This window comes from Heterodontus francisci, chromosome 12 (assembly GCF_036365525.1).
Source record: "Heterodontus francisci isolate sHetFra1 chromosome 12, sHetFra1.hap1, whole genome shotgun sequence".
Taxonomy (NCBI): domain Eukaryota; kingdom Metazoa; phylum Chordata; class Chondrichthyes; order Heterodontiformes; family Heterodontidae; genus Heterodontus; species Heterodontus francisci.
This window is the reverse complement of record NC_090382.1, coordinates 85440117-85454195: the sequence shown is the minus strand read 5'-3', so window position 1 is coordinate 85454195 and position 14079 is coordinate 85440117. Positions and strand designations below refer to the sequence as shown.

Below are 14079 nucleotides of genomic sequence, written 5' to 3'. Positions count from 1 at the left end.
AATAAGATGCCACACAAAATGTTAATAGGCAAGATCAGGGCTCATGGAGTTGGGGATAATATATTAGCATGGATAGAAGATTGGTTAATGGACAGAAAGCAAAGAGTAGGGATAAACAGGGCATTTTCAAGTTCGCAGGCAGTAAATAGTTGAGTGCCGCAAGGATCAGTGCTAGGGCCTCATTGTCCATTAATGACTTCGAGGAAGTGACAGAGACTAATGTATCTATGCTTGCTGGCAATATAAAGTTAGGTGTGAATGTAAGCTGTGAGGAGAACATAAAGAGGCTGCAAAGAGATATAGACAGTTTAACTGAGTGGGCAACAAGATGGCAGATGGAGGATAATGTGGGGATGTGTGTGGTTATTCACTTTGGTAGTAAGAATAGAAAAGCAGAATTTTTTTTTTCAAAAAGCATGAAATTTCAAAATGTTGATGTTTCGAGGGACTTGGGTAAACTTATACAAGGACCACAGAAAGTTAGCATGCAAGTAGAATAAGCAATTAGGAAGGCAAATAGCATGTTGGCCTTTATTGCAAGGGGACTGGAGTGCAAGAATATGGAGATCTTGCTACAATTGTACAGGGCTTTGGTAAGGCCACACTTGAAGTACTGTGCTCAGTTTTGGTCTCCATATTTAATGAAGGATATACTTGCATCGGAGGCAGCAGAGTGAAGGTTCACCAGATTAGTCCCTGGGATGAGGGAGTTGTCCTATGATGAGAGGCTGAGTAAATTAGATCTTTATTCTGTGGAGTTTGGAAGAATGAGAAGTGATCTCATTGAAACATATAAGATTATGAGCAGACTTGACAGGGTAGACACTGAGAGGCTTTTTCCCCTGGCAGAGGAATCTAGAACACAGGGGCATAGTCTCAGGATAAGGGGCCAATTATTTAGCACTGAAATGAGGAGAAACTTCTTCAGTCAAAAGGTTGTGAATCTTTGGAATTCTCTGCCCCAGAGGGTTGTGGATGTTCCATTGTTGATTATATTTAAAGCTGGGATAGACAGTGTTACGACCAGGTCAGAAAGGGGTCTCGGGGTTCCCTCTCAGCCTTTGCCTGGTTTAACCATAACAGGGTTTAATTTTAAAAACACCATGTTTTAGCTCCCCCTCATTGACTCCTTGTTCTCTGCTTTCCAATTGTAAGGCAAAGAAATCAATCAATTAGACAGATTTTCTTAGATGAAAACAAGAAAGGTGGAATTTTCTTAATCTTAAACTCTAATTCGGTTAACGACTACAAATATGCAACATTAGCATGCATTAGCGATTAACACACATGCAGGTAGAGACAGAAAAAGTAGAAAGAATAAAGGGGAAAGGTTTGAGGCAATCGCTAGGTTTCTAATTCTGGTTCTTAGAGTTCAATGTAGAGTCTTTGGTAAGTCTTGCCCTTTCGTTAAGGCCCAGTGCACGTTTTAAAACTTGTTTCTCTGTTGGAGTCTTTTCTCTCTTGAGGATTAAGTGAATTCAGTGAATATGGAAGTTAATGGGGGAGCGAGAGAGCCAGACAGGAGAGAGGCTCTTGTTCCAAGTTCAGTTGTAATCTGCAGTCTGACCCATGCTGTCCTGTGAGCAGTTTAAAACCAGACCTGGGCCAGCAGGTTAGTCATGTGACTAACCATTTAAACAAACTCCTGCGTCTGTAGATTTCAGAGATCTTAGTGTGGGGTCGGGGGGCTGGTGGCATGTGATGGTGTAGTGCTGTCTCTTACATCGACAAGATGTGGATCACCATTATCCAGACCAATCTCTGTTAATTGAATCAGTGAGCAGTTCCTATTGACTTTTCCTAGCTGACTGTCTCTTCGAATGCAAACTTTTTCCCAGCCACTGCTGATCTCTTTAAATAAGTCATCTGTCCACTCCAGCAACAGTTTAAAATTAATGTTCATGTGACAAAATTAATATGCCCCATTTTTGGCAGGTGGGGATCTTCATGATAGACAGATTTTTGGTCTCTAGGGAATCAAGGGATATAGGGAGCAGGTGGCAAAAGAGAGTTGAAGCTTAAGCTCAGCCATGGTTGTATTGAATTTTGGAGCAGTCTTGATGGGCCGTATGGTCTACTCCTGCTATAGCTTATATTTTTAAGATTGTCTAGGTATGTCCTGTACATAAAAGACAGGATAAATTTTTCCCAAACTGATTATTGTTCTATTTGCCTCCTCTTAAATCATCAGTAAAATAATGAATCATGTCATCAAATATGCTATCCACAAACACGTGCACAGCAATAGCCTGATCACCAATGCTCTGTTCATGTTTCACCAGAACAAGGTGGCTTCTGACCTTATTACAGCCTTTATCTAGACATGGGTATAAGAGATGACTATCAGGAAAGATCTGAGAGTTATAAAAACAGATTTCAGATTTTCAGCTTCTACAGTATTTTACTCACTTTTAAGCATTCAAATAAGCATTCTTTATACAAACAGAGGTGAGAGTAACTGTCATCAGCATCAAGATAACATTTGATTCTGATACCAAGGAGACTTCTTGTAGCAGAGGTCAATGAGGGTCAAAGGGAAAGCCCTCCACTGCATGAATTATAACTAACACTAAGGATGGTTGTGGTTGTCAGGAGTCCAGTAATCACAGCCATAGGGAAAGAGGGGTTCCATTTCATGGGACACTGGCACCAACATTGGGACAGGAAGGAACTGCACCATTGGGACAGGCTTCACCTGGCACAGGCTGGGACAAGGGTCTGAGTGGAAAGGATAAATAGGGTGGTCACAAGAACCTTAACCTAGTAATTGCAGGGAAGGGATTCGGTAGAAAAGGTAGCATAAATAATAGTTTGAAAATAAATGAAAGAGAAGAGAGTAGAGTAACAGTTAGAGATTGTGCTTTAGGCATTAGAGATAAAGGGTAAACTAAAAGATGTAAAGAAAATAAATCAGGAGAGGAAAAAAAAAAATGAGCAAAACATTGGATTGGAAGGACAGGTTAGAGTGTGTGGCCCTAATGAGCATTCTTTCTACAAAAACAGAGTATAAGGAAAAAATTGCATGAACTGCAGATACAAATTCAACTTGGAAGGTATGACATGGTGGCCATTACTGAGACATGGCTGCAACATGGTCAGGACTGGGAACTAAATATGCCAGTTTATAAAGGTCTACAGGAAAGATAGGAAAATAATAGAAGGGGAATTGGTAGAAGGGGAGGAGTAGCCTTTGTGATTAAGGATGAAATCATTTCAACTGATAACAGGATACAACGAGAGCTAAGCAGGCAGTGAATACTTTTTATATTCATTCTTGGGATATGAGTATCGCTGGGAAGGCAGGCATTTATTTTTCATCCCCAATTTTCCTTGAGAAGGTGGTGGTGAACGCTGCAGTCCATGTGGCAAAGGTAAACTCACAGTGCTGTTCGGAAGGGAGTTCCAGGATTTTGATCCAGCCACACTGAAGGAACAGTGACATAGTTCCAAGTCAGGAAGTTGAGTGACTTGGAGGGAGACTTGCCACTGGATGTGTTCCCATGCATTTGCTGCCCTTGCCCTTCTAGGTGCTAGAGGTCTCAGGTTGGTAAGGTGCTGTCGAAGGAGTCTTGGTGAGTTGCTGCAGTGCATTTTGTATGTGGTACACACTGCTGCCACTGTGCGTCGGTGGTGTAGGAAGTGAACATTTAGGTTGGTGATTACGGTGCCAAACAAGCAGGCTACTTTGTCTTGGATGGTGTCGATCTTCTTGAGTGTTGTTGCAGCTGCACTTACCTAGGCAAGTGGACAGTACTCCATCACACTACTTACTCGTGCCTTGTAGATGGTGGACAGGCTTTGGGGAGTCAGGAGGTAAGTTACTCGCTGCAGAATGCCTAGCCTCTGACCTGCTGTTGTATGTCACAGTCTTTATATGGCTGGTCCTGTTAAGTTTCTGGCCAATAGTTGCCCTCAGGATGTTGATGGTGGGGGATTCAGCTATGGTAATGCTGATGAATGCCCAGGAGAGATGGGTAGATTCACTCTTGTTGGAGATGGTCATTGCCTGGTACTTGTGTGACGTGAATGTCACCTGTTAATTATCAGCCCAAGCCTGGATACTGTCCAGGTCTTGCTAATTGCAGGCACGGACTGATTCAGCATCCGTGGAGCTGTGAATGGTACTGAACACTGCGCAATCATCAGGGAACGTCCCTACTATTGACCTTATGTTCGAGGGAAGGTCATCGATGAAACAGCTGAAGACAGTTGCATCTAGGACACGACCCTGAGGAACTCCTGCAGTGATATCCTGGGGCTGAGATGATTGGCCTCCAAGAACCACAACCATCTTCCTTTGTGCTAGGTATGACTCCAACCAGCGGAGTGTTCCCCGACCACCACCCCTCAAATTCCCTTCGACTTCAATTTTGCTAGACGTTAACGTTATACTTGGTTAAATGCATCTTGATGTCAAGGACAATCACTCTCCCATCACTTCTGGAATTCAGCTCTTATGTAATGAGGCCTGGCGCTGAGCGGCCCTGGTGGAACTCAAACTGAGTATCAGTGAGCAGCTTATGGTTACTGAATGTCGCATCATAGCACTGTCATTTTGCTAATGATCAAGAGTAGACTGATGGGACAGTAATTGGCAAGATTGGATTTGTCCTGCATTTTGTGGACAGACCATATCTGGGCAATTTTCCACATCATCAGGTAGTTGCCTGTGTTCGAGCTGTATTGGAACAGTTTTGCCAAGGGTGCGACTAGTTCTGGAATAAAAGTCTTCAGTATTACAACTGGGATGTTGTCAGAGCCCATAGCCTTTGCTGTATCCCGTTCCCCCAGCCACTTCTTGCTATCACATGGAGTTACTCAAATTGTCTGAAGACTGGCACCTATGATGGTGAGAACCTCAGGAGGCGGCAAATATGGATCATCCACTCGGAACTTCTGACTGAAGATGGTTGCAAGTCCTACAGCCTGGCCATTTGCACTTATGTGCTGGGCTCCCCCATCATTGATGATGGGGATGAGAACAGAAAATGCTGGAAATACTCAGCAGGTCTGGCAGCATCTGTGGCGAGAGAAACAAGTTAACATTTCAGGTCTGTGACCTTTCATCAGAACTCACCATGAAAGATCACAAACCTGAAACATTAACTCTGTTTCTCTCTCCACAGATGCTGCCTTACATGTTAAATATTTTCGGCACCTTCTGTTCTCATTTCAGAGTTCCAGCATCCACAGTACTTTGCTCTTATTGACAATGGGGAGGTTTTTTGAAGCCTCCTTCTCCAGTTAGTTGTTTAATGGTCCACCAACATTCATGACTGGATGTGACAGCAGTGCAGAGCTTTGATCTGATCCATGGGTTGTGGGATTACTTAGCTCTGATCGAATTATAACTTACAGTCTATGAGTATGACTGGTCTGTGGGACAGCTCTCCCAATTTTGGCACAATTCTCCAGATGTTGGTGAGGAGTACTTTGCAGGGTCTAGCTTTGTCATTTCTAGTTCTTTGGTTGATGCCTGGTGGTCTATCTGGTTTTATTCTTATTTGACTTTTCTGTGGTGGCTTGCTAAGCCATTTCAGAGGGCAGTTAAGAGTCAACCACATTGTGTGTGTCACATGTCAACCAGGCCAGGTAAGGATGGAAGATTTCAACCCCTGACGGGCATTCATGAACCAGATTGGGTTTTACAACAACCTGGTAATTTCATGATTATTAGTTAAACGAATATTTTATTCCAAATTTATTAATTAATTTTAAATTCTCCCAGCTGCCAAAGTAGGATTTGAACTCATGTCTCCAGAACCTTAGCCCAGGCTTCCGAATTACTAGTCCAGCAATATTACCTTGGTGCTAGCATCCTGTTACGTACAAAATTAAAGAATAGAAAAGTATTTAGGATTGTAGTGTACAGCAGCCACAACACTCCCCATAGCAGTTGTGAAGTGGTAGATTGTATAAATTGAGAGTAAGCAATCATGTAGTTCAGGAAGGGTGGCTGTAATGGGGGATTTTAAACTTTCATAGAGATTGGGACCATCAAACTAGAACATGTCAGAAAGGTAGCGAATATCTTGAGTATGCTAGGATAGTTATTTTGCAACAATGACCAGAACTTTACGGCCCTCCCCAAAAAATTGAGTGAGAGGTGGAGGGAGGCTGGTCCCAATGCCTTCCCGCCTCCACTGCAATTTTATGTGGGGTGGCGATAAATGGTCTGGCTGGTGGAAGTGAGATTTTGGGCAGTGGGAGGTCACCATCACAAAACTGAGAGAATGGTCCTCAGCAGTAAGGTAGGTCATGATAAGGATTAGAGGTAGGAAGTCTGGGATAAGGAAGCCCAAGGTTTCCTTCTGGAACTTGGAGAAACACTCCTGCTCCTCTTGACCTACAAGGGATCCATTAGAATTGCAAATGAAATTATCTTGCTGTGCCTCTTATGGCCAGGATCCATTCGGCAACAGCTTTTCCCAGTGTAGTCAGTATTGTGCATCATTCACATGACACAAGGTTAAAATCAATTTGAAGTTTGAATGCCCTCATCAGAACCAGACTTTTCAATCTATATCAGGACCCCACCTGCATGCAGCAATGTCTCACGTGCTTCCTGAGACCCAGGAGTTAAAATATCGGCTGTAGGGAATTCAGTACAAACAGCGAGGTAAATACTCAGCCCCTATTTTAACACCCATCCCGCAAATTTTTATTGCATACTAATTGTGTTTAATTGTATGCAGGAGCTGGGCATTCACTTGAGCCCTTATAAATGGACACAGACTAAAAGGATGGTTGTTGGGTTAGGAAGTATACCCTTGTAATGTGTAACTTTGTAAATAAATATAAAGTGTGAAGATTGGCTCTTGTTCTAAACTTCATTAATTGACCTTCTGGAATAGAATACCACATGCCCTGTTTTTGTCTCTATAGGAGGCCAAACATAGGGCAAATCAGTCTTTCTGGTAGAGTTGAATAAAGGAAATAACTCACCTGTCTGACAACTGTCCAGAAATAAAGGAACCGACCAGCACTCCCATGAAGAATATTGACATAGAAAATGGCCCTTTCCAGTCATTGTTACACACCAAGTCCCACTGAAATACAAAGAGAAATGAATAGCTCCACTAATGTGGTTTTGGAAAAATTACAGACAAGCCCTTTTACTGTTTTGGCTCTAAGAATAGGCAGAGATGGAAACGAGAAAAGCCCATTTGGCTCACTATGCCGACTATGATGTCAGTCTATGGTCAGCGGTAGTACTTACACCTGTAAGCCAGGAGTCTGAGCAGTCAACAAAACAATGAAAACTTGTATTTACATAGCGCTTCACAGGACCATTATAAAACAAAATATGACATTGAACCACATAAGGAGATATTGGGACAGATGACCAAAAGTTTGATCAAAGAAGTAGGTTTTAAGGAGTGTCTTGAAGGAGGAAAGTGAAGTAGAGAGATGGAGAGGTTTAGGGAGGGAATTCCAGAGCTGAGGGCCCAGGCAGCTGAAAGCAAGGCCACCAATGATGGATTGATTAACGTCATGGTGCTCAAGAGGCCAGAATTAGATGAGCACAGATATCTCGGAGAGTTGTGGGGCTGGAGGAGATACAGAGAGGCTAGGTGATGGAGGGATTTGGGAACACAGATGAGAATTTTAAAATTGAAGCATTGCTTAACCAGGAGCCAATATAGGCCAGCGAGCAGAGGGACAATGGATGAAAGAAACAGAGTGCGAGTTAGGATATAGGCAGCAGAGTTTTGGATGGTGTCAAGTTTATGGAGGTTAGAAAGTGGGTTGGCAGCCAGGAGTATATTAAAAGAATTTACTCTGGAGGTAGAATAAGGCATGGATGAGGGCTTCAACAGTGGATGAGCTGAGGTATGAGTGGAATTCAGCTTGAGCACATAATCTAGGCTGGCTCTTCAGTTCAGTACTGAGGGAGTGCTGTGTTTTGGATGAAATCTTAAACTGTGATTCCATCTGCCCTCTTAGATACAGGTAAACCATTCTCTGGCACTATTTGAAGAACAGCAGGATCATTTCCAGCCAATATTGATACCTAAACTGATATTATTGAAGCAGATTATCTGGTGGTTCATTCTCTGCTGTTTGTCAGATATTGCTGTCACGTTTGTCTATGTTAGAACAGTGATTACATCTCAAAAGTATTTCATTAGCTGTGAAGTGCTTTGGGATAAAGGCCTCCTACCCGACCCGAACCTGATGGGACCCGACGACGTGTCGGGTCTGGGTTGGGTCAGGTCGCACTTCCGGCATTCGGGCTCGGGTCGGGTTGGGCCGATGGGACACGCTCTATCACCACCTCAGGTAAGTGACTCTAATGTTAATTTACTTTTTGGACTTTAAAGGTGGTTTTGTTACAGTTATTTCAAGCTTGTGCAGGTAAGCAACAAAGTGAAAAACGGAAGTTAAGTTAACTGATGGTCGGCTCGGGTAAAAAATGGAAGGACTAGGGCCGGGTCGGGTCTCATTTGCAGACCCAAGCAGGCCTTTACTTTGGGATATATTGAGGACATGAAAGGACATGTCAAAGGAAGTTCTTTCTAATTCGAACAGACAATATACAATTTGAAATGTTACGGAATCTTCCAAATATAATTCATCTTTTGAAGGAAATAAATAAAACTACATGTTGAATTTCCAAGGTAGAACTGTGAAATTTTTTCACATGGTTTGAAAATAATTGAACAAAACTGTAGAATGTCAACTGGCTTTCACAGATAGGACTTTTATGGATCCAGCAAGATTGAGAGAATCATAGTTCATAGGTCATCTATATTTATATTACACTTACTCATGTAATAGTTAGTCCTATTCGTGAACAGACTGTAATCCAGCTTTGTCATTTATTTTGTTTTTTACCTCATTGATTTTCTTCGTTACATCCCGAGACCACTGAACAATGCTGAACTCGGTTCCACTGGTGCAATCTCTGTCTAATAACTTGCCCAGTTAGCTGTTCATCATTTGTGAAACTTGACAAGTGAGTCAGTAGGCTATTCAACAAAGGAGACATCACAGCTGAGCTCCATCCTGTTCTCATGGAAATCCACACACACACTTTTCAGCTGGAGTTACTAACCAGTGAGGACATAGAAACCTTGGTAGATTTATTTTCCTCTACCAAATTCAGCACACTGACACTTAATTGAGATCAGCTAATAACTTGAATTTTGCATACACTACAAACATTGATAAAGCCAAGCCCAAATTACTGTCCTGTCTCCATTATGCATTATTTCTCTGTATAATAGGAACCAAACAGTAATTTGAGCCAGTGATTCATTTGGTACACTAAGACCAAGCTTAAATTTCCATCTTAAAGGGCACGTGCAAGAGGACAAGTAACTCTCAGATGACAGCTAAGCAGAAAATAATTGGGGCAAGCACAATAGAATAGGGGTTGAAAAGTAGTTCTAGCATTAGTGCAAAACCTACAAACTACAAGGCATAATCAAATGTTTCAAACTTCACAAACATGGTATGAGTGGTTTTACTGAAGGAATTTAATATGGTGGTTTTGATGGCAGAACCACAAAAATCTAATATTCCCACCAACAACTTGCCAAATCAGAGCTTAAAAAAATGAATCAATTGTTCTGCAAACACTCACTTTAAACAACAGTCATTGCCAACTTTAGGTCCTTATATGAATTTTGAATTAATAATGGTGCTAATAGTGTATCACAAAAGAGGACTGCATCATCCAAAAACAGTGTCAGTTTCCATATTGCTAACACCACCCAGCTCAACCTCACCAACACCTATCTCGATCCCTCCAATGACTAAGTTGTCAGACTTCTTATCCAACATCCAGTACTGGATGAACAGAAGTTTCCTTCACTATATACAGAATATCCCAACACCACAACTTACCTGCTACTTGTTCTCTTTTATCCCTTTTTCTCAGACAGGTTGTTGGATTGTTCCGATGTATGGCACATACTCAACTGTTGCAGTCACCTTGTGTCTCCACAGCATCTCTTTCCAGAGGAGAGAAACTTTGCGAGCACCACAATGACATCCACTGCCTACTTCCAGCAATCTTTCTACAGAGACACACTCTCCTCCTTTCAATGAAAGGTTCTCCTCTTCTAGTCTAACCCCAGCCTGGTCTCCTCTCACGCATTACCTGTAGAAACTTTTCCCTCCAAAATGTTTTGATGCATTTCCAGTTGTTCAGTAAGACTGACCATTTCAGCATTGAGTGCATTGAGTGCATTGACCAGCTTGCAATTGCAGCAGATGAAATCTAAGCCTTAAAGGCATCCACCTAAAACCTTCTACAACACACAAAGTGGAACTTTAAACTTTAAAAGTTGTTTGAGGTAAAGAACAAATGACTTTAAAGAAGAAAGACAAAGACAAAGCCCCTTTCATTACAATTCCTTGAATTCCCCTCTCCCTCTTACTTTCTCTTTGGCTTTTGTCCTTCAGGTAAATTACTTAGCATCTTCTTCTCCTCTCTGCCCCCTTCCCATCCTCACCAAATTCCTGTATTAAAATCCTCACTTATTCACAGTTCATTCTGTTGTGCTCTTGCAGAGGAGAGCTGCAAAATCTGACTGGTTGCATTGGCTTCAGTCTTCCTCGTGATCCATGCCTCCTGGTATGAAGTATTCTGACCTTGAGAGGTAATGTCAGATGCCAACTGCATATCTAACTGCCAATTGACATGAGATAATCCGTCCTTGCTACTTCATTTCATTGCAGCCCACTAGCTTTTGATTTGCTGCCCACCATGCTTCATATGGCAATTTCCATTTAAACCATCAACAATATCTTCTTAGAGTTATGATCCCACATATGAAGCAAAGAAAGATACAATTGCCACCACAAGGTAAGTCTGGACCCAGTGCAGTTCTGAGCCAATGCAGGAGGGCAGCAGGACCTCGGTGGCAATCTTCTTGGCGGCAGCCAATTAAGAGGCCTCTGCTGGGACTGCTGTCCTTAGCTGCCTTTCTGAATTGCCGTCCCAATCAGAGGGCTGGCTGCTCTGCAAGAAGAAAGAGACAGGATGCCACCATATTGAGGCACCCTCGAAGCGAAGGCAACACATAGTTTTGTTGTGCCAGGCCAGGCAGGCAGGCCCCGATGATCTGAGGGATGACCTCTTCAGAAGCAGCATCGGGGCTATCAGGGCAGTTATTGCTGCCGGGAGCCCCCTCTTCGGGGTATGGAGCCTTTGAAAACCAAGGCCTCTTCCGCCAGGTCTCTGGGGGGGGCGGGGGTGCCTCCACGCAGCCACCCCATGCAGTGGTGAGTTGGGATGGGGGTGGTGCCATTGCCAACAGCCCCAGACAATGGCCATCAGTTGGCCTTTTAATTCTGTAAATTGACCACCCATCTCCTATCAGCAGGTAGCCAAGCCGCTGCTGTTCGCGCTACTGGGAATATCCCCTGATAGCATAAACACATCAAGATTCTTTCCTGAACCCTTTTGCTGCCATTTTCCCAACTTTCCCACCTCCAATGGGCTGCTAAAATCCTGGCCAATATGTCAAATTGTTTACTTTATTATTCAGAACCTATTCATTACTTAAACCTTGCAATTGCTGAAAAGCCTAGTTATAGCACCAAGTGTAGATTTTGGGCTCATTATACTGCACTGTTTGACTAATTAGCACATTGTAATGTCCAGTAAGTGGCTGGAACCCTTTGTACCATGGCATCACACTAAACGCAGGGGTACAAAGTTTAGCCACAAGCATCACAAATGCACCATCTGAAAATTCAAATGCCTCTCTTATTCCAAGGGCTTCAACTTGGTTGACAAGCGTATTATGTGGCAAAAATCTACAAGAGAGGGACATGTATTTCTACTTAAATATATATAGGAATAGAAAAATATAAGAAAAAGGACCAGGAGTCGGCCATTCAGCATCTCGAGACTGTTCCGCCATTCAATAGGACGATGGCTAATCTAATCATGGCCTCAACTCTACTTTCCTGCTTGCCCCCCATAACCCTCAACTCCCTTTCAAATCAAAAATCTATCAAACTCAGCCAACCTGAAATTCAATGACCCAGCCTCCACTACACTCTGAGGTAGAGAATTTCAAAGATTAATGACACTTTCAGAGAAGAAATTCCTCCTCATCTCTGTCTTAAACAGGGGACCCCTCACTCTAAAACTGTGTCCTCTAGTTCTAGGTTCCCCATAAGGGGAAACATCCTCTCAGCATCTACCTTGTCAAGACCCCTCAGAAGCTTATATGATTCAGTAAGATCACCTCACAATCTTCTAAAGTCTAATGAGTATCGGCCCAACCTGCTCATCCTTTCCTCAAAAGTCAACCCCTTCATCCCAGGAATCAACCTAGTGAACCTTCTCTGAACTGCTCCAATACAAATATATCCATCCTTAAATAAGGAGATCAAAACTTTATACAGCACTCTAAGTTAGGTCTCACCAATACCCTGCAAGGTTGTAGCAAGACTTCCTTATTTTTATACTCCATCCCCCTTGCCACAAAGGCTAACATTCTATTTGCCATCCTAATTACCTGCTGTATCTGCACGTTAATGTTTTGTGATTCATGCACGATGATACCCCAATATCTGTAGTCTCTCAGCATTTAAATAATATTCTGCTTTTATATTCTTCCTACCAAAATGGATAACCTCACATTTTCCCATCTGCCAAATTTTTGCCCAGTCACCTAACCTATCTATATCTCTTTGCAGACTCTTTGCACCCTCCTCACAGCTTGCTTTCCCACCTATCTTTGTATCATCAGCAAAATTGGCTACAACACACTCAGTTTCTCCATAGATTATAGATTGTAAATAGTTAAGGACCTAGCACTGATCCCTGTGGCACCCCAACAGTTAGTTTGCCAACCTGAAATCTGGCCATTTATCCTGACTCTCGGTTTCCTGTTAGTTAGCTAATCCATGCTACATTACCACCAACACCATGACCTCTTATCTTGTGTAGTAAACGTTTATGTGGCACCTTATCGAATGCCTTTTGGAAATCCAAAGTACACTACATCTACTGGTTCCCCTTTATCCATCCTGCTTGTTACATCCTCAACAAACTCTAATAAATTCAACAAACACCATTTCCCTTTCATAAAACCACGTTGACTTTGCTTGATTGTATTATGATTTCTTAAATGTCCTGCCACTACTTCTTTAATAATGGATTCCCAAAGACAAATGTTAAGCTAAATAGCTTCCTGCTTTCTGTCTCCCTCCTTTCTTGAATAGGGGCATCACATTTTCCAAACTGCTGAGATCTTTCCAGAATCTAGGGAATTTTGGAAGTCTACAACCAATTCATCCACTATCTCTGCAGCCACTTATTTTAAGACCCTAGGATGTGGACCAACAGGTCCAGGGGACTTGTCAGCCTTTAGTCCCACTAGTTTTTTTGGTATTTTTTCTCCAGTGATTGTGATTGTTTTATGTTCCTCCCTCCCTTATGCTACTATACGTGGGATGCTTTTAATGTCTTCTACTATGAAGACAGATACAAAATACTTGTTCAAAGTCTCTGTCATTTCCTTGTTTCCCATTATCAATTTTTCAGTCTCATCCTCGAAGGGACTAACATTTTCTTTAACTACTCTTTTCATTTTTATATACTCGTAGACGCTCTTACTGTCAATTTTTATACTTCTTGCTAGTTTACTCATATTCTAATTTCTCCCTGTTTTTTTTTAAGTCATCCTCTGCTGGTTTCTTAAATTTTCCCAATCTTCTGGCCTACCACTAATCTTTGCTGCAATTTTTTTCTTTCGATTGGATACCGACCTTAAACTTGCTTAGATGGCCATTGATACTGCATCCTTCTCGTACGGACGGTCTTCCTCTTGTCTAGAGGATCCTTTACAATGTGATCATTCATTAATACTTTTTCATTACACATTCCCAGGTCTAAAATAGCCTGTTCCACGGTTGGTTCCAGAATGTATTGTTCTAAAAAAATGGATCCAAATACACTCTATGAACTCCTCCTCAAGACAACCCTTGCAAATTGTTAGGAAGATTAAATCACCCACAATTATTGCAGTACCTTTCTTACAAGCCCCATTATTTCTTGATTTATATTCTGTCCTGCAGTGTGGCTACTGTTAGGTGGTCTAAACTACTCCT

At 42.2% G+C, this 14079-nt stretch overlaps 1 protein-coding gene across 1 annotated transcript in view; it reads right to left on the bottom strand.

The window, feature by feature from the left end:
• Window positions 1-14079, bottom strand: part of LOC137375969 (organic cation/carnitine transporter 2-like) — a 128950-nt gene that overhangs the window by 103179 nt on the left and 11692 nt on the right. Inside the window, exon 2 of the mRNA XM_068043781.1 lies at window positions 6946-7049. Within this exon, the coding sequence (XP_067899882.1) occupies window positions 6946-7049 (104 nt within the window). The remainder of the gene's footprint in view (window positions 1-6945; window positions 7050-14079) is intronic.